The sequence below is a fragment of the Anomaloglossus baeobatrachus genome, chromosome 1 (assembly GCF_048569485.1).
Source record: "Anomaloglossus baeobatrachus isolate aAnoBae1 chromosome 1, aAnoBae1.hap1, whole genome shotgun sequence".
NCBI lineage: Eukaryota > Metazoa > Chordata > Amphibia > Anura > Aromobatidae > Anomaloglossus > Anomaloglossus baeobatrachus.
Genome location: NC_134353.1, coordinates 940,996,704 through 941,022,027, shown reverse-complemented (window position 1 = coordinate 941,022,027; position 25,324 = coordinate 940,996,704). Strand labels below are relative to the sequence as shown.

General features: G+C 46.3%; 1 protein-coding gene across 3 annotated transcripts in view; it reads right to left on the bottom strand.

Moving 5' to 3' along the window:
• NIPBL (NIPBL cohesin loading factor) overlaps nt 1-25,324 on the bottom strand; it is a 400,749-nt gene that overhangs the window by 205,633 nt on the left and 169,792 nt on the right. For all 3 annotated transcript variants that reach the window (XM_075328597.1, XM_075328583.1, XM_075328589.1), the window contains exon 11: nt 31-210. In XM_075328597.1, the coding sequence (XP_075184712.1) occupies nt 31-210 (180 nt within the window). The remainder of the gene's footprint in view (nt 1-30; nt 211-25,324) is intronic.

The following is a 25,324-nucleotide window of genomic DNA, read 5'->3' as shown; positions in this document are numbered from 1 at the left end:
GGTTAAATGACGATCAAGTTAACCCCTTACGTTCAAAATCTTCTTCGCTCCCGTTGTCCTCATCGGAGCTGATCTCGGCGTACTTGGGCTTCTCGTTGACCGTGCTCCGCTTCCGTTTATTCATTTTCACACGCTCGCAGATTGGCATGGAGGACTCGATTTCTGCCACCAGTTCAGGGGGGAGCTCTTTCAGGACAGATTGGTCAATGCCTGCGGAGAACATATAAAATATTATTATATCACCTAAATCTGTGACAGCTGATTTTACGGCTCAGATGGTGACTGGAGACGTGCTTCATTTTATGAGTAAAGAAATCAGGCATGCAAGCAAAATGTATTACATGTCTACAGGGAAGGTGCGGACGGGCCAGCGTCTGGACCACACCGGTCTCTGCTTTTGATGCACTCGGCCCCCAGCAGATGAAGGGGCTTTATACATTGTGATGTGCAGTTCACATATTACAGGGATTATTCACTGGACAGACAATGTATGATCGCTGGGACCCCTGCAAATCACACAATCCGGGGTCCACCATGTAGTGCTGGTCATATCCTATGTACTCAGCCATCTCCGTCAGACTCAGAGGCAATGAATGAAGCATTGGTGATCACCGAATAAGTGAAATGGGGGCACAGGGGATGCGGTGAGACCCCCAAAGTTCATGAAGGAGAGGCGGGGATGCAAGAATTAGAATAGTTTCCCAATGTCTGGGCAGTTTATGGATACTACCCGACTTTTCCATTAAAACAATTGCAGTATAGTGATTTACACAAACAGATGAAATCTATATGTGACTGCCCGCACCTTGTGTTTTTAAAGGGGCTGTCCACTACTTTGACTACCCCTTCTCATTGCCCTTGTTCGCACCCTTAAGAATAAGCTTATACTCCCCTCTGGTGCCGGTGCAGTTCCAGCGATGTCTAAATCCATGTTTCCAGGGCCCACGTGACCTTGTTATGACACCAATCGGCGCCGGATTCCTTCTGCCCGAATTCGGACATTGGAGCAGGAAGTCAGCGCTGCGCTCACATCCTGATCAAATGTTCGAAGGCAGGGACAGACGCTGGGCGCTGAAAATGTCCTGTGCGGAGATAATGTTATATTTGTGCCCCTGTTATGTACTGTGTAATGGCCGTGTCTGACCATACAAAGACATGGCCTGATCATACCACATCTCCTGGATCAGGGAGGACTTAACCCTAGAACGCATACCTGGGGCCTCGCAGGCCTGCTAGGTCATTTGTTTTCTATGGTAGATTGAATTGCTTGCGCGTTCTAGGGTTAAAAGAGTTTACAGACAGGACTGCACAGGATCACAAATTATTCTTTTTGTGAGGTAAAACATTTCCCTGCATGATTTATAAAAAAAAAAAAAAAAATGTTCTAACTTAAAGAATGTGTTTGCTCTCCATTACTCCCCTCATTTTCTATGTGCTCTGTCATCTGTCACACCACTGAAATGGGTTCGGCTGTGAGACCCCTGGCTATCATGGATATCATACATTTACCATTTTTGCTCAGGGTGCAAGACAAATATTGAGTATAGGACAAACCCCCTAGAGAAAACTCGTCACCAGATTTCACCCTTGACTTATACCTGCGGCTTCCCTGAGTTGTTTTTTGTGTGGATGCAGTGAATGGTCAGGCGACACTACATGGGTAATAACAATGTGGCTCTACTGAAGTGAACAGGGACAGGTGTAGCCATCCTGGAAAAAAAACAAGAGGCCGCAGCGCTGCACAAATTAGTGACCCTTTTAGGGCTAGGAAACACAGCGAGTAACACTGAGCAAGTGGGATTCCATAAAAAAAAAAAAAAATTGCATTCCACTCGGACCCCTGTGGCTCTATGGGGCCGAACCCATCTGATCTTTTTTTTTCTCAGCCCTAATAATCACAGCATTCTGCGAGTGGAATCCAATCTGTTGTTACTTGCAGCCATACTCATACAAATCTATGGGTGCAAGAGAAACATCGCACTGCACTTGTATTACTCTGTAGTGCAGTGCGATATTCGCATCAGCTGACAATGGAGATTAGTCCCTTCTCCTCCGCAGCTGTGATCTGATCGCATTACAGTATAATGACACTCGGCTCACGCTCGCAGCAGAGTGGGAGTCATTAGCATATTGCATCTGATGCTCTTGCATCGGATGCTAAATGCCCGTGTGGCCTTAGCCTTATTCTCAGCATCAAAGTCCTGGACAACGCTGGTCCATCATCTCGCTATCTGCAGATGCTATCTTCCATCAATGTACCAAGACAATACAGACCCTGTGCATGAAGTCTGTGTAGACCCCTCTTCCTATTAGAAAATCAGCAAGAATTCATTTATTAACAGCAGGGTGAGGTCACCAACTTAACTTTTTCTGGAAGGCTTATCAAAAAATCACGGACAATATTTTTTACGGACAGATTGGAAAACAATAATAAATCATAATTCTGATATGGAGAAATGAGCGGAATTCACTGTAGACTGTAAAATGCTGATACTTCTGGTCAATAATCTGTAATAGCTTCTTCAGCTTCAAAAAAAAAAAAAAAATCATGGATGCCTTCAAATTTTTTTTTTTTTTTAGGGACACCGCAAAGTACGGTAAGTGCCTTATTTTTACGGACTGTCCTGGAATTTCCGGATGGTTGGCAAATCCAGATTAACAGTGTGAAAAATACCCAATTGATGACTAAAACCATAATACAGAGCCCGAACAATAAACAGGGAATATGTACAGTCGTATAAGACCGCTCATAAGCGTGACAGATATAAAGTGTCATCACTTCAGCTGCCATTCCAGGTAAAAGGTTCGGTCATTCACATACAGGCCGGAAATGCAACCCGTGCACAGCGCAGCAGAAGATTTGAGCTATAAAAAAAAATAGATAAAAATCAAAAACAAAGATCACACAAGAGAATGCCATTGTGTAATTACACGGCATTATACTGGGCTGCAGGTGCATTTTTTTGTGTTACTGATTACATTGTACATTGCATGCTTGTATATCAGAAAGGGACAGTTTTCCTTTATCGGGTCAGAGCACAGTGTGAAAATCGGGGAATGCTGGGGATTTCAGCTCTGCAGCACGGCGGGTGATCCTTTAGGCTATGTGCGCACTAGAAATGTGAAGTTTCTCAAGAAAAATTTCTTGAGAAACCTCTGGGAGTGAAAGATTTCCGGACCTCCGGAAAAAATCCGCACCAAATCCGCATGCGGATTTGACGCGGAATTGCCGCGGATTAGCCGCGATTTTCCCGCGGGTGGTTCCCTGCGGATTTTTGCAGGCTGTACTGCCGAAATCCGCAGGGTACCTGCGGAAATAATGGACATGTTCATTTTCTCAAGAAAGTTTCTCGAGAAATTCTTCTCAAGGAAATTTCTTGAGAAAAATCCGCACCAGTGCGCACAGCTATTTTTTTTTACCATAGAATTTGCTGGGAAATGTCTGCACAAAGATTGCAGACATTTCTCAAGAAATTTCCGCGGCAAATCCGCGGGTAAATCCGCGGGTAAAAAGCTCTAGTGCGCACATAGCCTTAAGCTGCACTTTAGCTCCAGCGCAGATTGTGCGGCCAATGATCGCCCTATGCCGCTGCTACATTGCAGAGTAATTGCACCCATTCGTCCCCCAGTCAGGGACGTAGAAGGGCAAAAATAGCCCCCCTCGTCACACTTCTTGATTTTCAGACATTTATCATTCTATTAATACAGCAAGTTGTAGAGGTTCTAAAAACTAGAAAATTCAGACTCCAGATCCAATACTAGACCAGATGGCGGGGGAGGTGACGTCGTCCACAAACCGGATATTAGGTGGTGAACACAACAATCAAATGCAAACTAGAAGCAAAAAAAAAAAAAAAAAAGAAAAAAAGCTACAGGACTGGGCTGAGATGTCACCAGCGCTGGTGGTAAATGAATGGCGATAATGAATTATTGATACTATGAAGTGCTCGTCGTCTGCTGCCCAGAAAGCCGACAAATCAGGAAACAACATCTCCATCAATAATTCATAGCACAGCGAGGGTTAAGTGTAAATATACATTTTATTTTCACCAGGACAAAAGGACTGGCATCAGCAGAAACTGAATGTATACATTATATACATGCCCTGCGTGGAGGAGGTTGTACTCCCGGGAATTTGTGGCTCCAGTTTGGACTCTCCCTATTGTAAAGTTCACAGTAACTCTTCTCCTGTAAAATCTACACAGGCTCCGCTCTCATTGCCATAGGGAGTTTCCATTAATTTGGGAATATGCAGCACGGCAACCGCAATGGACAATTATAGGTCGGGGTGGGCACGTCAGGAGGCACCACAGCTCAACTGAGAACTGGAGCCACAAAAGGGGTCATCAGCCACTTCATCCTGAAAAGTCAGCGATGGCCGGGGCAAACAGATTAAAGGGAATCTGTCAGCAGGTTTTTGCTATTTAATCAGAGATTGGGATGATGTAGGGCCTGAGAGCCTGATTAGAGGGATGTGTCACTTGCTGAACTGCTTTCTGTAGTTTCAATACAATCAGTGTTTTATCAGCAGGAGATTATCACTGCAGGCCTATCATCTCAGTGCAGACAAGTCAGGGTAATCTGTGTAACCCCGTCCCCAAGACTGATTGGCAGCTTTCTGACCAGTCACAGTATACACAGGAACATGCTAATCAGGGGTATGGGTGGGGTTATACACAGCTCTGCTACATCTACATCAGAGAAAACAGGGATTCTATGCAAACTGCACAAAGCAGCCCAATAAGTGACACATCCCTTAAAGGGATTCTAACTAATCCCATAAAAAGTGTTGCTGTTCTAGGAGGATTTTCCTGACATTTTCTTAGTTGAATTATATAGCAAAAACCAAGGTCAGTAAACAGCTTACAACACAGCAAAGGGATCTCATTGTTGAAAGTTATCAGGTCTGGAGAAGGGGACAAATATTCCCAAGGTGTAAGGGGGACTTCTCACATAGCGAGATCGCTGCTGAGTCACGGTTTTTATGACGCAGGAGTGACCTCATTAGCGATCTCGCTGTGTGACACTGAGCAGCGATCTGGCCCCTGCTGTGAGATCGCTGCTCGTTACACACAGTGCTGGTTCATTTTTTTGACGTTGCTCTCCCGCTGTGAAGCACACATCGCTGTGTTTGACAACGAGAAAGCAACGATCTGAATGTGCAGGGAGCAGGGAGCCGGCGTCTGGCAGCCTGCGGTAAGCTGTAACCAAGGTAAAAATCGGGTAATCAAGCGAAGTGCTTTGCTTGGTTACCCAATATTTACCTTGGTTACTAGCGTACGCCGCTCTCAGGCTGCCAGTGCCGGCTCCCTGCACAAGTAGCCAGAGTACACATCGGGTAAATAAGCAAAGCAGTTTGCTTATTAACCCAATGTGTACTCTGGCTAGGAGTGCAGGGAGCCGGCGCTAAGCGGTGTGCGCTGGTAACCAAGGTAAATATCGGGTAACCAAGCGCTTGGTTACCCGATATTTACCTTAGTTACCAAGCGCAGCATGCTTCCACGCGTCACTGGTGGCTGGGGGCTGGTCACTGGTCGCTGGTTAGATCTGCCTGTTTGACAGCTCACCAGCGACCATGTAACGACGCACCAGCGATCCTGACCAGGTCAGATCGCTGGAGCGTCGCTAAAGTGTGACGGTACCCTTAAATATAAATCAGGACCACTGTGAGGACGTCATCAAGAAACGGCTTCAGTTTGGGACAAGTAAAAAGTGATGGAAACATGCAGGAAATTGGTTCGGGGCTGCCAAGAGGCCTACAGTATTTTTAAAGGAGCTGCAGGAATTTCTGGGCAGTCCTGGTTGTGTCCTATATGTAACAATAATCTATTCTCCATATGTCTGGAGGCATACAGCATTATTAAACGGGCTGCAGGAATTTCTGGGCAGTCCTAGTTGTGCCCTGCATGTGACAACAATCTCCTGTATTCTCCATATGTCTGGCCTGTGGGTCGGGGGCAAGACGGAAGCCTTTTCTTACAAAGAAAATCATACAAGCCGGAATAAGCTTTGCTAAAACCTCCATCAAACTAAACGCCTGACTATAACGTGTTATGTCCGATGAGAACAAGGTGGAACATTATTGGCCATAACCCACAGAGATTAAGAACCAGCACATCCCCACATGATCACCATCACCACAGTGAGGCATTGTGGGGGCAGCATCGCGCTTTGGGGACGGTTTTCAACACCTGGAACTTTTGTCAATGTGGAGGGAATTCTGAATGGTGGCAAATCACATTTGCAACAAAACCATCAAGCCTCTGCTAAAAAGCTAAAGAATTGGAATTTCACCTTCCAGCACGACAATAACCCCAAGCGACCTCAAAAATCAAAAAAACGGATTCGCCAGAAGACGATCAAGATTGTAGATCGGCCCAGCCAGGACCCAGACCTGAATCCAAGGGACAATCTGAGGGGGACGTAAAGATGGTGCTGTACACAGAGGCCCGCGTTACCTGACAGACGCAGAGGGGGCAAAGATCAACAAATCTAGATGTACTGTGATAAGCCAACCCAAAAATTCTGAATGCTGTCACAACTTCACAGGGGACTTCAAAGTATTAGTTCAAGGGTGTGCAGAGTTATGCAATCATTTTAGTTCCTTTATTTCCCTCATCCAAAGAGATTTCAGTTTTTCTGCTGAATAGTACAGATTATGGGTGACATTAATGGTGGAAAAATGCTGAAGTGATTCATCTTGGTATAATTTTATACAAGAAAAGAACCTGCCATTTTTACAAGGATGTGTAGACTTTCTTTACATGCACTGTGAACACCCCAAAACATTACAGAGTGGGGGTGCTGAGGAGCAGAATAGTCACCACCGCTCTACCGACCCCATAACTCCAGAGCCCAGACCTCCTCTGGTAACATCAGCACAAGAACTGCCCCGCCGGGAGCTTCATGGCCGAACAGCTGCAGCAGCCGTAAATCGCCGAGCCGTACATCACCAAGCACAATGCCGAGCCGTACATCAAGCCCAATGCCGAGCCGTGCATCCCCAAGCCCAATGCCGAGCCGTGCATCCCCAAGCCCAATGCCGAGCCGTGCATCCCCAAGCCCAATGCCGAGCCGTGCATCCCCAAGCCCAATGCCGAGCCGTGCATCCCCAAGCCCAATGCCGAGCCGTGCATCCCCAAGCCCAATGCCGAGCCGTGCATCCCCAAGCCCAATGCCGAGCCGTGCATCCCCAAGCCCAATGCCGAGCCGTGCATCCCCAAGCCCAATGCCGAGCCGTGCATCCCCAAGCCCAATGCCGAGCCGTGCATCCCCAAGCCCAATGCCGAGCCGTGCATCCCCAAGCCCAATGCCGAGCCGTGCATCCCCAAGCCCAATGCCGAGCCGTGCATCCCCAAGCCCAATGCCGAGCCGTGCATCCCCAAGCCCAATGCCGAGCCGTGCATCCCCAAGCCCAATGCCGAGCCGTGCATCCCCAAGCCCAATGCCGAGCCGTGCATCCCCAAGCCCAATGCCGAGCCGTGCATCCCCAAGCCCAATGCCGAGCCGTGCATCCCCAAGCCCAATGCCGAGCCGTGCATCCCCAAGCCCAATGCCGAGCCGTGCATCCCCAAGCCCAATGCCGAGCCGTGCATCCCCAAGCCCAATGCCGAGCCGTGCATCCCCAAGCCCAATGCCGAGCCGTACATCACCAAGCCCAATGCCGAGCCGTACATCACCAAGCCCAATGCCGAGCCGTACATCACCAAGCCCAATGCCGAGCCGTACATCACCAAGCCCAATGCCGAGCCGTACATCACCAAGCCCAATGCCGAGCCGTACATCACCAAGCCCAATGCCGAGCCGTACATCACCAAGCCCAATGCCGAGCCGTACATCACCAAGCCCAATGCCGAGCCGTACATCACCAAGCCCAATGCCGAGCCGTACATCACCAAGCCCAATGCCGAGCCGTACATCACCAAGCCCAATGCCGAGCCGTACATCACCAAGCCCAATGCCGAGCCGTACATCACCAAGCCCAATGCCGAGCCGTACATCACCAAGCCCAATGCCGAGCCGTACATCACCAAGCCCAATGCCGAGCCGTACATCACCAAGCCCAATGCCGAGCCGTACATCACCAAGCCCAATGCCGAGCCGTACATCACCAAGCCCAATGCCGAGCCGTACATCACCAAGCCCAATGCCGAGCCGTACATCACCAAGCACAATGCCGAGCCGTACATCACCAAGCACAATGCCGAGCCGTACATCACCAAGCACAATGCCGTGTTGGATGCAGCGATGTAAAGGTGCCACAGCTGGACTCTAGAGGAGACGTGTTCTGCACAGTGACCGATCTTGCTGTTCTATCTGTGTCTGATGGAGGAGTCTGGGTTTGGTGAATGGAGGAGGTCACCCCTGACTGCACTGTGCCCGCTGTACAGTATGATGGAGAAGGATTATGCTCCGGGCTGTTATCAGGGGTCAGTCTTGAACCCTTATCTCAACTGATGAGAAATCTTAATCCTTCAATACCAGACATTGTGGATAATTGTACCTTCCAGCTTTGTGGGAACAGTTTGTGGAAGACCCTTCTCTGTTCCCCATGACTGTGCCCAGTGCACAAGCTCCATACAGACATGGAGGGGGAGAAGATGACAGAGCCCGGACCTCAGCCCCACCCAAGTAAAGAAATTATAAGAGCCAGTCTTCCCCCAACATCAGTGTCACTCACAAATGCTCTTCTTGATGAAGGGGTGAAAATTCCTACAAACAACTCCAAAATATTGTAGAAATCCTTCCAAGAGCAGAGCTGTTATATCTACAGAGGGATCGATTCCATATTAATGTCTATGGGTGTAGGTTGGGAGCTCAGACAGGCTTTTGAAGGTATATTGAAGAAAACAATCTCTCCACTCTACTCTCAAGAACACATCTAACCACCTGTCCACTGGACCCGCTCCCATCGCACCTCATCCCCAACATCACCGCAGTCCTCATCCCAGCCCTAACCCATCTCTGCAACCTATCACTAACAACTGGTGTATTCCCTTCATGCTTTAAACATGCCTCAATCACACCCATCCTCAAAAAGCCCTCCCTTGACCCATCCTCTGCGTCAAACTATCGCCCATATCCCTTCTCCCCTACGCCTCAAAACTACTGGAACAGCATGTCCATCTTGAATTGTCCTCATACCTCTCCTCCTGCTCCCTCTTTGACCAGCTTCAATCTGGCTTCCGACCACATCATTCTACAGAAACTGCCCTAACCAAAGTCACCAATGATCTACTAACCGCCAAAGCCAAGCGACACTACTCTGTCCTCCTCCTCCTGGACCTGTCCTCTGCCTTCGACACAGTAGACCATTCCCTCCTACTACAGATTCTCTCATCTCTGGGCATCACAGACCTGGCCCTCTCTTGGATCTCCTCATACCTAACCGACCGAACTTTCAGCGTCTCCCACTCTCACACCACTTCCTCATCTCGCCCCTTGTCTGTCGGTGTTCCCCAAGGCTCAGTTCTTGGACCCCTGCTGTTCTCCATCTACACCTTCGGCCTGGGACAGCTCATAGAGTCCCACGGCTTTCAGTATCATCTCTATGCCGATGACACACAGATCTACCTCTCTGGACCTGACATTACCTCTCTACTAACCAGAATCCCACAATGTCTGTCTGCTATTTCATCCTTCTTCTCTGCACGATTCCTAAAGCTTAACATGGACAAAACAGAGTTCATTGCCTTTCCTCCTCTTCACTCATCCCCTCCAACAAGCCTTTCCATCAAACTCGATGGTTGCTCACTCTCCCCAGTCTCACAAGCTCGTTGCCTTGGAGTGACCCTCGACTCTGCTCTATCCTTCAAGCCACACATCCAAGCCCTCTTCACCTCATGCAGACTACAACTCAAAAATATCTCCCGGATCCGTGCTTTCCTTAATCAAGAATCTGCAAAAACATTAGTGCATGCCCTCATCATCCCCCGCCTCGACTACTGCAACCTCCTGCTCTCTGGCCTCCCTTCCAACACTCTTGCACCCCTCCAATCTATCCTAAACTCTGCGGCCTGCTTAATCCACCTCTCCCCCTGCTATTCCCCAGACTCGCCACTCTGCCAATCCCTTCACTGGCTTCCCATCGCCCAACGACTCCAGTTGAAAACATTAACCATGACATACAAAGCCATCCACAACCGGTCTCCTCCTTACATCTGTGACCTAGTCTCCCGGTACCTACCCGCACGCAACCTCAGATCCTCACAAGATCTCCTTCTCTGCTCCTCTCTTATCTCCTCCTCCCACAATCGCGTACAAGATTTCTCCCGTGCATCCCCCATACTCTGGAATGCTCTACCTCAGCACATCAGACTCTCCACTACCGTGGAAAGCTTCAAGAGGAACCTCAAGACCCACCTCTTCCAACAAGCCTACAACCTACAATAACCCTCAGTCCAGTAGACCACTGTGCAACCAGCTCTGTCCTCACCTATTGTACCATCACCCATTCCCTGATATATATATATATACATATATACACACACATATATACCTATATGTCCACACAATGTGCGACAAGAAAAAAAAAAAGAAAAATAATATATTCGGGGATACATACACACACTATGTATTAAACATGTGTACATCCTTGTATATCTTTATATGGAGTTTGTGTGAGTGTATAGATATAGATAGAGAGAGAGAGACACATACATATTTATTCAGGTGTAGTGTGTGAATGCACACAAATTCCCCCTGTATACATATCATCCACTCAATTTGTAACCATGTGAGCGTACGTATACATGATTTGGACCCTCCTCATTATATATATATAATGAGGAAGGTCCAAATCATGTATACGTACGCTCACATGGTTACAAATTGAGTGGATGATATGTATACAGGGGGAATTTGTGTGCATTCACACACTACACCTGAATAAATATGTATGTGTATATCTCATATATATATATATCTATATATATATATATATATATATATATATATATATATATATATATATATATATATATATATATATATATATATATATATCTATATATATATCTATATATATATAAATATCTGTGTGTGTGTGTGTGTGTGTGTGTGTGTATATGTATGCATATATATATATATATACACACACATATCGACAGTATGTGAAAAAATAGATACATACTACATTACCGTGTCTCTATTATGTGTGCAGTGAGTATGTATATAGTGTACATAATGCTTCATGTGACTATACAGTATGTGTATTAGTGCCGGTGATTCCATACAGTACATTGTTGTTTCTATGTTTCTATACAGTGTATATTGCAGGAGGTCTGCACAGTATATACACACAGTGCACGTGTATTAGTGTTTCTATACAGTGTATATTGCAGGAGGTCTGCACAGTATATACACACAGTGCACGTGTATTAGTGTTTCTATACAGTGTATATTGCAGTAGGTCTGCACAGTATATACACACAGTGCACGTGTATTAGTGTTTCTATACAGTGTATATTGCAGTAGGTCTGCACAGTATATACACACAGTGCACGTGTATTGGTGTTTCTATACAGTGTATATTGCAGTAGGTCTGCACAGTATATACACACAGTGCACGTGTATTGGTGTTTCTATACAGTGTATATTGCAGGAGGTCTGCACAGTATATACACACAGTGCACGTGTATTGGTGTTTCTATACAGTGTATATTGCAGTAGGTCTGCACAGTATATACACACAGTGCACGTGTATTGGTGTTTCTATACAGTGTATATTGCAGGAGGTCTGCACAGTATATACACACAGTGCACGTGTATTAGTGTTCCTATACAGTGTATATTGCAGGAGGTCTGCACAGTATATACACACAGTGCACGTGTATTAGTGTTTCTATACAGTGTATATTGCAGGAGGTCTGCACAGTATATACACACAATGCACGTGTATTGGTGTTCCTATACAGTGTATATTCCAGTAGGTCTGCATAGTATATACACACAGTGCACGTGTATTGGTGTTTCTATACAGTGTATATTGCAGTAGGTCTGCACAGTATATACACACAGTGCACGTGTATTAGTGTTCCTATACAGTGTATATTGCAGGAGGTCTGCGCAGTATATACACACAGTGCATGTGTATTAGTGTTCCTATACAGTGTATATTGCAGTAGGTCTGCGCAGTATATACACACAGTGCACGTGTATTAGTGTTTCTATACAGTGTATATTGCAGGAGGTCTGCACAGTATATACACACAGTGCATGTGTATTGGTGTTCCTATACAGTATATATTGCAGTAGGTCTGCACAGTATATACACACAGTGCACGTGTATTAGTGTTCCTATACAGTGTATATTGCAGGAGGTCTGCGCAGTATATACACACAGTGCATGTGTATTAGTGTTTCTATACCGTGTATATTGCAGGAGGTCTGCACAGTATATACACACAGTGCACGTGTATTAGTGCTTCTATGCAGTGTATATTGCAGTAGGTCTGCACAGTATATACACACAGTGCACGTGTATTAGTGTTCCTATACAGTGTATATTCCAGTAGGTCTGCACAGTATATACACACAGTGCACGTGTATTAGTGTTTCTATACAGTGTATATTGCAGGAGGTCTGCGCAGTATATACACACAGTGCACGTGTATTAGTGTTCCTATACAGTGTATATTCCAGTAGGTCTGCACAGTATATACACACAGTGCACGTGTATTAGTGTTCCTATACAGTGTATATTGCAGGAGGTCTGCACAGTATATACACACAGTGCACGTGTATTAGTGTTTCTATACAGTGTATATTGCAGGAGGTCTGCGCAGTATATACACACAGTGCACGTGTATTAGTGCTTCTATACAGTGTATATTGCAGGAGGTCTGCGCAGTATATACACACAGTGCACGTGTATTAGTGTTTCTATACAGCGTATATTGCAGGAGGTCTGCACAGTATATACACACAGTGCACGTGTATTAGTGTTCCTATACAGTGTATATTGCAGGAGGTCTGCACAGTATATACACACAGTGCACGTGTATTAGTGTTCCTATACAGTGTATATTGCAGTAGGTCTGCACAGTATATACACACAGTGCACGTGTATTAGTGTTTCTATACAGTGTATATTGCAGTAGGTCTGCGCAGTATATACACACAGTGCACGTGTATTAGTGTTTCTATACAGTGTATATTGCAGTAGGTCTGCACAGTATATACACACAGTGCACGTGTATTAGTGTTTCTATACAGCGTATATTGCAGGAGGTCTGCACAGTATATACACACAGTGCACGTGTATTAGTGTTCCTATACAGTGTATATTGCAGTAGGTCTGCACAGTATATACACACAGTGCACGTGTATTAGTGTTTCTATACAGTGTATATTGCAGTAGGTCTGCGCAGTATATACACACAGTGCACGTGTATTAGTGTTTCTATACAGTGTATATTGCAGTAGGTCTGCGCAGTATATACACACAGTGCACGTGTATTAGTGTTTCTATACAGTGTATATTGCAGGAGGTCTGCACAGTATATACACACAGTGCACGTGTATTGGTGTTTCTATACAGTGTATATTGCAGTAGGTCTGCACAGTATATACACACAGTGCACGTGTATTGGTGTTCCTATACAGTGTATATTGCAGTAGGTCTGCACAGTATATACACACAGTGCACGTGTATTAGTGTTTCTATACAGTGTTTATTGCAGTAGGTCTGCACAGTATATACACACAGTGCACGTGTATTAGTGTTTCTATACAGTGTATATTGCAGGAGGTCTGCGCAGTATATACACACAGTGCACGTGTATTAGTGTTTCTATACAGTGTATATTGCAGTAGGTCTGCACAGTATATACACACAGTGCACGTGTATTAGTGTTCCTATACAGTGTATATTGCAGGAGGTCTGCACAGTATATACACACAGTGCACGTGTATTAGTGTTCCTATACAGTGTATATTGCAGGAGGTCTGTGCAGTATATACACACAGTGCACGTGTATTAGTGTTCCTGTACAGTGTATATTGCAGGAGGTCTGCACAGTATATACACACAGTGCACGTGTATTAGTGTTCCTATACAGTGTATATTGCAGGAGGTCTGCACAGTATATACACACAGTGCACGTGTATTGGTGTTTCTATACAGTGTATATTGCAGGAGGTCTGCACAGTATATACACACAGTGCACGTGTATTAGTGTTCCTATACAGTGTATATTGCAGGAGGTCTGCACAGTATATACACACAGTGCACGTGTATTAGTGTTTCTATACAGTGTATATTGCAGGAGGTCTGCACAGTATATACACACAGTGCACGTGTATTAGTGTTCCTATACAGTGTATATTGCAGGAGGTCTGCACAGTATATACACACAGTGCACGTGTATTAGTGTTCCTATACAGTGTATATTGCAGGAGGTCTGCACAGTATATACACACAGTGCACGTGTATTAGTGTTTCTATACAGTGTATATTGCAGGAGGTCTGCACAGTATATACACACAGTGCACGTGTATTGGTGTTTCTATACAGTGTATATTGCAGGAGGTCTGCACAGTATATACACACAATGCACGTGTATTGGTGTTCCTATACAGTGTATATTGCAGGAGGTCTGCACAGTATATACACACAGTGCACGTGTATTAGTGTTTCTATACAGTGTATATTGCAGGAGGTCTGCGCAGTATATACACAGTGCACGTGTATTAGTGTTTCTATACAGTGTATATTGCAGGAGGTCTGCGCAGTATATACACACAGTGCACGTGTATTAGTGTTTCTATACAGTGTATATTGCAGTAGGTCTGCACAGTATATACACACAGTGCACGTGTATTAGTGTTTCTATACAGTGTATATTGCAGTAGGTCTGCGCAGTATATACACACAGTGCACGTGTATTAGTGTTTCTATACAGTGTATATTGCAGGAGGTCTGCGCAGTATATACACACAGTGCACGTGTATTAGTGTTTCTATACAGTGTATATTGCAGGAGGTCTGCACAGTATATACACACAGTGCACGTGTATTAGTGTTTCTATACAGTGTATATTGCAGGAGGTCTGCACAGTATATACACACAGTGCACGTGTATTAGTGTTTCTATACAGTGTATATTGCAGGAGGTCTGCACAGTATATACACACAGTGCACGTGTATTAGTGTTCCTATACAGTGTATATTGCAGGAGGTCTGCACAGTATATACACACAGTGCACGTGTATTAGTGTTTCTATACCGTGTATATTGCAGGAGGTCTGCACAGTATATACACACAGTGCACGTGTATTAGTGTTTCTATACAGTGTATATTGCAGGAGGTCTGCGCAGTATATACACACAGTGCACGTGTATTAGTGTTTCTATGCAGTGTATATTGCAGTAGGTCTGCACAGTATATACACACAGTGCACGTGTATTAGTGTTCCTATACAGTGTATATTGCAGGAGGTCTGCGCAGTATATACACACAGTGCACGTGTATTAGTGTTTCTATGCAGTGTATATTGCAGTAGGTCTGCACAGTATATACACACAGTGCACGTGTATTAGTGTTTCTATACAGTGTATATTGCAGGAGGTCTGCACAGTATATACACACAGTGCACGTGTATTAGTGTTTCTATGCAGTGTATATTGCAATAGGTCTGCACAGTATATACACACAGTGCACGTGTATTAGTGTTCCTATACAGTGTATATTGCAGGAGGTCTGCGCAGTATATACACACAGTGCACGTGTATTAGTGTTCCTATACAGTGTATATTGCAGGAGGTCTGCGCAGTATATACACACAGTGCACGTGTATTAGTGTTCCTATACAGTGTATATTGCAGGAGGTCTGCGCAGTATATACACAGTGCACGTGTATTAGTGTTCCTATACAGTGTATATTGCAGGAGGTCTGCGCAGTATATACACAGTGCACGTGTATTAGTGTTCCTATACAGTGTATATTGCAGGAGGTCTGCGCAGTATATACACACAGTGCACGTGTATTAGTGTTTCTATACAGTGTATATTGCAGGAGGTCTGCGCAGTATATACACACAGTGCACGTGTATCAGTGTTTCTATACAGTGTATATTGCAGGAGGTCTGCACAGTATATACACACAGTGCACGTGTATTAGTGTTCCTATACAGTGTATATTGCAGGAGGTCTGCACAGTATATACACACAGTGCACGTGTATTAGTGTTCCTATACAGTGTATATTGCAGGAGGTCTGCGCAGTATATACACACAGTGCACGTGTATTAGTGTTTCTATACAGTGTATATTGCAGTAGGTCTGCACAGTATATACACACAGTGCACGTGTATTAGTGTTTCTATACAGTGTATATTGCAGGTCTGCGCAGTATATACACACAGTGCACGTGTATTAGTGTTTCTATACCGTGTATATTGCAGGAGGTCTGCACAGTATATACACACAGTGCACGTGTATTAGTGTTTCTATACCGTGTATATTGCAGGAGGTCTGCACAGTATATACACACAGTGCACGTGTATTAGTGCTTCTATGCAGTGTATATTGCAGGAGGTCTGCGCAGTATATACACACAGTGCACGTGTATTAGTGTTTCTATGCAGTGTATATTGCAGTAGGTCTGCACAGTATATACACACAGTGCACGTGTATTAGTGTTTCTATACAGTGTATATTGCAGGAGGTCTGCACAGTATATACACACAGTGCACGTGTATTAGTGTTCCTATACAGTGTATATTGCAGGAGGTCTGCGCAGTATATACACACAGTGCACGTGTATTAGTGTTTCTATACAGTGTATATTGCAGTAGGTCTGCACAGTATATACACACAGTGCATGTGTATTGGTGTTCCTATACAGTGTATATTGCAGGAGGTTTGCACAGTATATACACACAGTGCACGTGTATTAGTGTTTCTATACAGTGTATATTGCAGGAGGTCTGCGCAGTATATACACACAGTGCACGTGTATTAGTGTTTCTATACAGTGTATATTGCAGGTCTGCGCAGTATATACACACAGTGCACGTGTATTAGTGTTTCTATACCGTGTATATTGCAGGAGGTCTGCACAGTATATACACACAGTGCACGTGTATTAGTGTTTCTATACCGTGTATATTGCAGGAGGTCTGCACAGTATATACACACAGTGCACGTGTATTAGTGCTTCTATGCAGTGTATATTGCAGGAGGTCTGCGCAGTATATACACACAGTGCACGTGTATTAGTGTTTCTATGCAGTGTATATTGCAGTAGGTCTGCACAGTATATACACACAGTGCACGTGTATTAGTGTTTCTATACAGTGTATATTGCAGTAGGTCTGCGCAGTATATACACACAGTGCACGTGTATTAGTGTTCCTATACAGTGTATATTGCAGGAGGTCTGCGCAGTATATACACACAGTGCACGTGTATTAGTGTTTCTATACAGTGTATATTGCAGGAGGTCTGCACAGTATATACACACAGTGCACGTGTATTAGTGTTTCTATACAGTGTATATTGCAGGAGGTCTGCACAGTATATACACACAGTGCACGTGTATTAGTGTTCCTATACAGTGTATATTGCAGGAGGTCTGCACAGTATATACACACAGTGCATGTGTATTGGTGTTTCTATACAGTGTATATTGCAGGAGGTCTGCACAGTATATACACACAGTGCACGTGTATTAGTGTTTCTATACAGTGTATATTGCAGGAGGTCTGCGCAGTATATACACACAGTGCACGTGTATTAGTGTTTCTATACCGTGTATATTGCAGGAGGTCTGCACAGTATATACACACAGTGCACGTGTATTAGTGTTTCTATACCGTGTATATTGCAGGAGGTCTGCACAGTATATACACACAGTGCACGTGTATTAGTGCTTCTATGCAGTGTATATTGCAGGAGGTCTGCGCAGTATATACACACAGTGCACGTGTATTAGTGTTTCTATGCAGTGTATATTGCAGTAGGTCTGCACAGTATATACACACAGTGCACGTGTATTAGTGTTTCTATACAGTGTATATTGCAGTAGGTCTGCGCAGTATATACACACAGTGCACGTGTATTAGTGTTCCTATACAGTGTATATTGCAGGAGGTCTGCGCAGTATATACACACAGTGCACGTGTATTAGTGTTTCTATACAGTGTATATTGCAGGAGGTCTGCACAGTATATACACACAGTGCATGTGTATTGGTGTTTCTATACAGTGTATATTGCAGGAGGTCTGCACAGTATATACACACAGTGCACGTGTATTAGTGTTTCTATACAGTGTATATTGCAGGAGGTCTGCGCAGTATATACACACAATGCACGTGTATTGGTGTTCCTATACAGTGTATATTGCAGGAGGTCTGCACAGTATATACACACAGTGCACGTGTATTAGTGTTCCTATACAGTGTATATTGCAGGAGGTCTGCACAGTATATACACACAGTGCACGTGTATTAGTGTTTCTATACAGTGTATATTGCAGGAGGTCTGCACAGTATATACACACAGTGCACGTGTATTAGTGTTTCTATACCGTGTATATTGCAGGAGGTCTGCACAGTATATACACACAGTGCACGTGTATTAGTGTTTCTATACCGTGTATATTGCAGGAGGTCTGCACAGTATATACACACAGTGCACGTGTATTAGTGTTTCTATACCGTGTATATTGCAGGAGGTCTGCACAGTATATACACACAGTGCACGTGTATTAGTGTTTCTATACAGTGTATATTGCAGGAGGTCTGCACAGTATATACACACAGTGCACGTGTATTAGTGTTTCTATACCGTGTATATTGCAGGAGGTCTGCACAGTATATACACACAGTGCACGTGTATTAGTGTTCCTATACAGTGTATATTGCAGGAGGTCTGCACAGTATATACACACAGTGCACGTGTATTAGTGTTCCTATACAGTGTATATTGCAGGAGGTCTGCACAGTATATACACACAGTGCACGTGTATTAGTGTTCCTATACAGTGTATATTGCAGGAGGTCTGCGCAGTATATACACACAGTGCACGTGTATTAGTGTTTCTATACAGTGTATATTGCAGGAGGTCTGCACAGTATATACACACAGTGCACGTGTATTAGTGTTTCTATACAGTGTATATTGCAGGAGGTCTGCACAGTATATACACACAGTGCACGTGTATTAGTGTTCCTATACAGTGTATATTGCAGGAGGTCTGCACAGTATATACACACAGTGCACGTGTATTAGTGTTTCTATACAGTGTATATTGCAGGAGGTCTGCACAGTATATACACACAGTGCACGTGTATTAGTGTTTCTATACAGTGTATATTGCAGGAGGTCTGCGCAGTATATACACACAGTGCACGTGTATTAGTGTTTCTATACAGTGTATATTGCAGGAGGTCTGCACAGTATATACACACAGTGCACGTGTATTAGTGTTTCTATACAGTGTATATTGCAGGAGGTCTGCACAGTATATACACACAGTGCACGTGTATTAGTGTTTCTATACAGTGTATATTGCAGGAGGTCTGCGCAGTATATACACACAGTGCACGTGTATTAGTGTTCCTATACAGTGTATATTGCAGGAGGTCTGCACAGTATATACACACAGTGCACGTGTATTAGTGTTTCTATACAGTGTATATTGCAGGAGGTCTGCACAGTATATACACACAGTGCACGTGTATTAGTGTTTCTATACAGTGTATATTGCAGGAGGTCTGCGCAGTATATACACACAGTGCACGTGTATTAGTGTTCCTATACAGTGTATATTGCAGGAGGTCTGCACAGTATATACACACAGTGCACGTGTATTAGTGTTCCTATACAGTGTATATTGCAGGAGGTCTGCGCAGTATATACACACAGTGCACGTGTATTAGTGTTTCTATACAGTGTATATTGCAGGAGGTCTGCACAGTATATACACACAGTGCACGTGTATTAGTGTTCCTATACAGTGTATATTGCAGGAGGTCTGAGCAGTATATACACACAGTGCACGTGTATTAGTGTTTCTATACCGTGTATATTGCAGGAGGTCTGCACAGTATATACACACAGTGCACGTGTATTAGTGTTTCTATACAGTGTATATTGCAGGAGGTCTGCACAGTATATACACACAGTGCACGTGTATTAGTGTTTCTATACAGTGTATATTGCAGGAGGTCTGCGCAGTATATACACACAGTGCACGTGTATTAGTGTTTCTATACAGTGTATATTGCAGGAGGTCTGCACAGTATATACACACAGTGCACGTGTATTAGTGTTTCTATACAGTGTATATTGCAGGAGGTCTGCACAGTATATACACACAGTGCACGTGTATTAGTGTTTCTATACAGTGTATATTGCAGGAGGTCTGCGCAGTATATACACACAGTGCACGTGTATTAGTGTTCCTATACAGTGTATATTGCAGGAGGTCTGCACAGTATATACACACAGTGCACGTGTATTAGTGTTTCTATACAGTGTATATTGCAGGAGGTCTGCACAGTATATACACACAGTGCACGTGTATTAGTGTTTCTATACAGTGTATATTGCAGGAGGTCTGCGCAGTATATACACACAGTGCACGTGTATTAGTGTTCCTATACAGTGTATATTGCAGGAGGTCTGCACAGTATATACACACAGTGCACGTGTATTAGTGTTCCTATACAGTGTATATTGCAGGAGGTCTGCGCAGTATATACACACAGTGCACGTGTATTAGTGTTTCTATACAGTGTATATTGCAGGAGGTCTGCACAGTATATACACACAGTGCACGTGTATTAGTGTTCCTATACAGTGTATATTGCAGGAGGTCTGAGCAGTATATACACACAGTGCACGTGTATTAGTGTTCCTATACAGTGTATATTGCAGGAGGTCTGCGCAGTATATACACACAGTGCACGTGTATTAGTGTTTCTATACAGTGTATATTGCAGGAGGTCTGCGCAGTATATACACACAGTGCACGTGTATTAGTGTTTCTATGCAGTGTATATTGCAGGAGGTCTGCGCAGTATATACACACAGTGCACGTGTATTAGTGTTCCTATACAGTGTATATTGCAGGAGGTCTGCGCAGTATATACACACAGTGCACGTGTATTAGTGTTCCTATACAGTGTATATTGCAGGAGGTCTGCGCAGTATATACACACAGTGCACGTGTATTAGTGTTTCTATACAGTGTATATTGCAGGAGGTCTGCGCAGTATATACACACAGTGCACGTGTATTAGTGTTTCTATACAGTGTATATTGCAGGAGGTCTGCACAGTATATACACACAGTGCACGTGTGTCGCCGCTCGCTTGTTGTGACGCCGCTCTCCACGTGCTGCCGCTTTTCCAGGATGTCGCCCTCGTGTGGTGAAGATAAGAATGTAAACACCACAGAGGAGAGCGCGCGCTTTCGCTGTTGGTTAACCGTGTCGTGGCCGCTCCGTGTTTCCAGCTGGAGCAGGTGCTGTGTAACCCGCCAGCGCCGACTAGTGGACGCTCCACGCTGTGTATGTGCAGAGCGGTGTTCGGCGATAAGATCCCCGGGTGACTTATTCTGAAGAAGCCGGAGGAAAAGATGCAAAGACCGAGACAGCGGGGACCACGGGAGGGTGAACCGCGCACAGCCCGGGGGTCCACACACAAGAGCAAGAGGCACCGAGGGGCCCCACACACGAGCAAGAGGCACCCAGGAGCCATAGACACAAGAGCAGGAGGCACCCAGGAGCCATAGACACAAGAGCAGGAGGCACCCAGGAGCCACAGACACAAGAGCAGGAGGCACCCAGGAGCCACAGACACAAGAGCAGGAGGCACCCAGGAGCCACAGACACAAGAGCAGGAGGCACCCAGGATCCATAGACACAAGAGCAGGAGGCACCCAGGAGCCATAGACACAAGAGCAGGAGTCACCCAGGAGCCACAGACACAAGAGCAAGAGGCACCCAGGATCCATAGACACAAGAGCAGGAGGCACCCAGGATCCATAGACACAAGAGCAGGAGGCACCCAGGAGCCATAGACACAAGAGCAGGAGGCACCCAGGAGCCACAGACACAAGAGCAGGAGGCACCCAGGAGCCATAGACACAAGAGCAGGAGGCACCCAGGAGCCACAGACACAAGAGCAGGAGGCACCCAGGATCCATAGACACAAGAGCAGGAGGCACCCAGGAGCCACAGACACAAGAGCAGGAGGCACCCAGGAGCCACAGACACAAGAGCAGGAGGCACCCAGGATCCATAGACACAAGAGCAGGAGGCACCCAGGATCCATAGACACAAGAGCAGGAGGCACCCAGGATCCATAGACACAAGAGCAGGAGGCACCCAGGAGCCACAGACACAAGAGCAGGAGGCACCCAGGATCCATAGACACAAGAGCAGGAGGCACCCAGGAGCCATAGACACAAGAGCAGGAGGCACCCAGGATCCATAGACACAAGAGCAGGAGGCACCCAGGAGCCATAGACACAAGAGCAGGAGGCACCCAGGAGCCACAGACACAAGAGCAGGAGGCACCCAGGAGCCACAGACACAAGAGCAGGAGGCACCCAGGAGCCACAGACACAAGAGCAGGAGGCACCCAGGAGCCACAGACACAAGAGCAGGAGGCACCCAGGAGCCATAGACACAAGAGCAGGAGGCACCCAGGAGCCACAGACACAAGAGCAGGAGGCACCCAGGAGCCACAGACACAAGAGCAGGAGGCACCCAGGAGCCACAGACACAAGAGCAGGAGGCACCCAGGAGCCACAGACACAAGAGCAGGAGGCACCCAGGAGCCACAGACACAAGAGCAGGAGTCACCCAGGAGCCACAGACACAAGAGCAGGAGGCACCCAGGAGCCACAGACACAAGAGCAGGAGGCACCCAGGAGCCACAGACACAAGAGCAGGAGGCACCCAGGAGCCATAGACACAAGAGCAGGAGGCACCCAAGAGCCACAGACACAAGAGCAGGAGGCACCCAGGAGCCATAGACACAAGAGCAGGAGGCACCCAGGAGCCACAGACACAAGAGCAGGAGGCACCCAGGAGCCACAGACACAAGAGCAGGAGGCACCCAGGAGCCACAGACACAAGAGCAGGAGTCACCCAGGAGCCACAGACACAAGAGCAGGAGGCACCCAGGAGCCACAGACACAAGAGCAGGAGGCACCCAGGAGCCATAGACACAAGAGCAGGAGTCACCCAGGAGCCACAGACACAAGAGCAGGAGTCACCCAGGAGCCACAGACACAAGAGCAGGAGGCACCCAGGAGCCATAGACACAAGAGCAGGAGGCACCCAGGAGCCATAGACACAAGAGCAGGAGGCACCCAGGAGCCATAGACACAAGAGCAGGAGGCACCCAGGAGCCACAGACACAAGAGCAAGAGGCACCGAGGAGCCACAGACACAAGAGCAAGAGGCACCGAGGAGCCATAGACACAAGAGCAGGAGGCACCCAGGAGCCATAGACACAAGAGCAGGAGGCACCCAGGAGCCACAGACACAAGAGCAGGAGGCACCCAGGAGCCATAGACACAAGAGCAGGAGGCACCCAGGAGCCACAGACACAAGAGCAGGAGGCACCCAGGAGCCACAGACACAAGGGCAAGAGGCACCCAGGAGCCACAGACACAAGAGCAAGAGGCACCGAGGGGCCCCACACACGAGCAAGAGGCACCCAGGAGCCATAGACACAAGAGCAGGAGGCACCCAGGAGCCATAGACACAAGAGCAGGAGGCACCCAGGAGCCACAGACACAAGAGCAGGAGGCACCCAGGAGCCATAGACACAAGAGCAGGAGTCACCCAGGAGCCACAGACACAAGAGCAGGAGGCACCCAGGAGCCATAGACACAAGAGCAGGAGGCACCCAGGAGCCACAGACACAAGAGCAGGAGGCACCCAGGAGCCACAGACACAACAGCAAGAGGCACCCAGGAGCCACAGACACAAGAGCAAGAGGCACCCAGGAGCCACAGACACAAGAGCAGGAGGCACCCAGGAGCCACAGACACAAGAGCAGGAGGCACCCAGGAGCCACAGACATAGGAGGAGGTGCCCAGGAGCCACAGACACAGGAGCAGGAGGCACCCAGGAGCCACAGACACAGGAGGAGGCACCCAGGAGCCACAGACACAAGAGCAAGAGGCACCCAGGAGCCACAGACACAAGAGCAGGAGGCACCCAGGAGTCACAGACACAAGAGCAGGAGGCACCCAGGAGCCACAGACACAGGAGGAGGTGCCCAGGAGCCACAGACACAAGAGCAGGAGGCACCCAGGAGCCACAGACACAGGAGGAGGTGCCCAGGAGCCATAGACACAGGAGGAGGCACCCAGGAGCCACAGACACAGGAGGAGGTGCCCAGGAGCCCCACACCAGAGGCCATGACCACAAATCCCTAGTTGTCCTATTTATAGAGCTAAATACATATGAACATGGGCACATTCCTGTCTGTAGACCTGCGCAGATCAACTACACACAATTTGACCGACATTTGTAAACATGTGGAAAGAGCCATCCGTAAAAAGTCTGTTCTGTCTGCACAGTGTGCCGTCTGTTGGCCGGTATATGAACCTTAAGGTATGTGCACACGTTGCAGGTTTGGTGCAGAAAATCCACCTGCATTTTTGGTGCAGTATTTGATAGAGGTCAGAAATTTACAGCATGTCCCCAGACCCAAAAATCTAACATCATGTATGATCTCTCCATTAAAGTTTTCAAAGTATATTTTACAGCTGCAAATTAAAATATCAAATATATTTGACTGCACACATGATCCAGTCACTATCCAACACATAGAAAACATGTCCCACCATAACAAGTAGGAGAGCAGCCCACCCGGCCGGGTCACAAGTGCAGCCCATCACCTACAGTGAGAGTCCATTAGTTACAGGACCAGTTCCCCTGTACAATACACCTCATCATCGATCGTCCAGCAGGGGGCGCTGTATGGAATACAGGCTCAGCGGAGAGTATTCCCTCCTTATGACCGCTCACAGCTTAGGCTGGTTTCACACTACGTCTTTTTAACATCCGTTAAAAACGTTTTTTTAACGGAAGTACGGATCCTGTGCAAATCCGTTTTCACTGCAATGCATTTTCAATGGACTCGCGTCCACCTGCGTTTGCATGCGTTTGCGTCCGTTAGACGCAGGATCCGTCCTTTTGCGTTATTTTGACATGTTTCAAAAACGCAACATGTAGCGTTTTTTTGCTTTGTCAAAATAACGCATCTCACAGGATCCTTCACATTGCGCCGCGAGCTGCAATGCATTTCAATGAGTGCTGGATCCTGCCTAGCAGAATGCGTTCAGTTGCG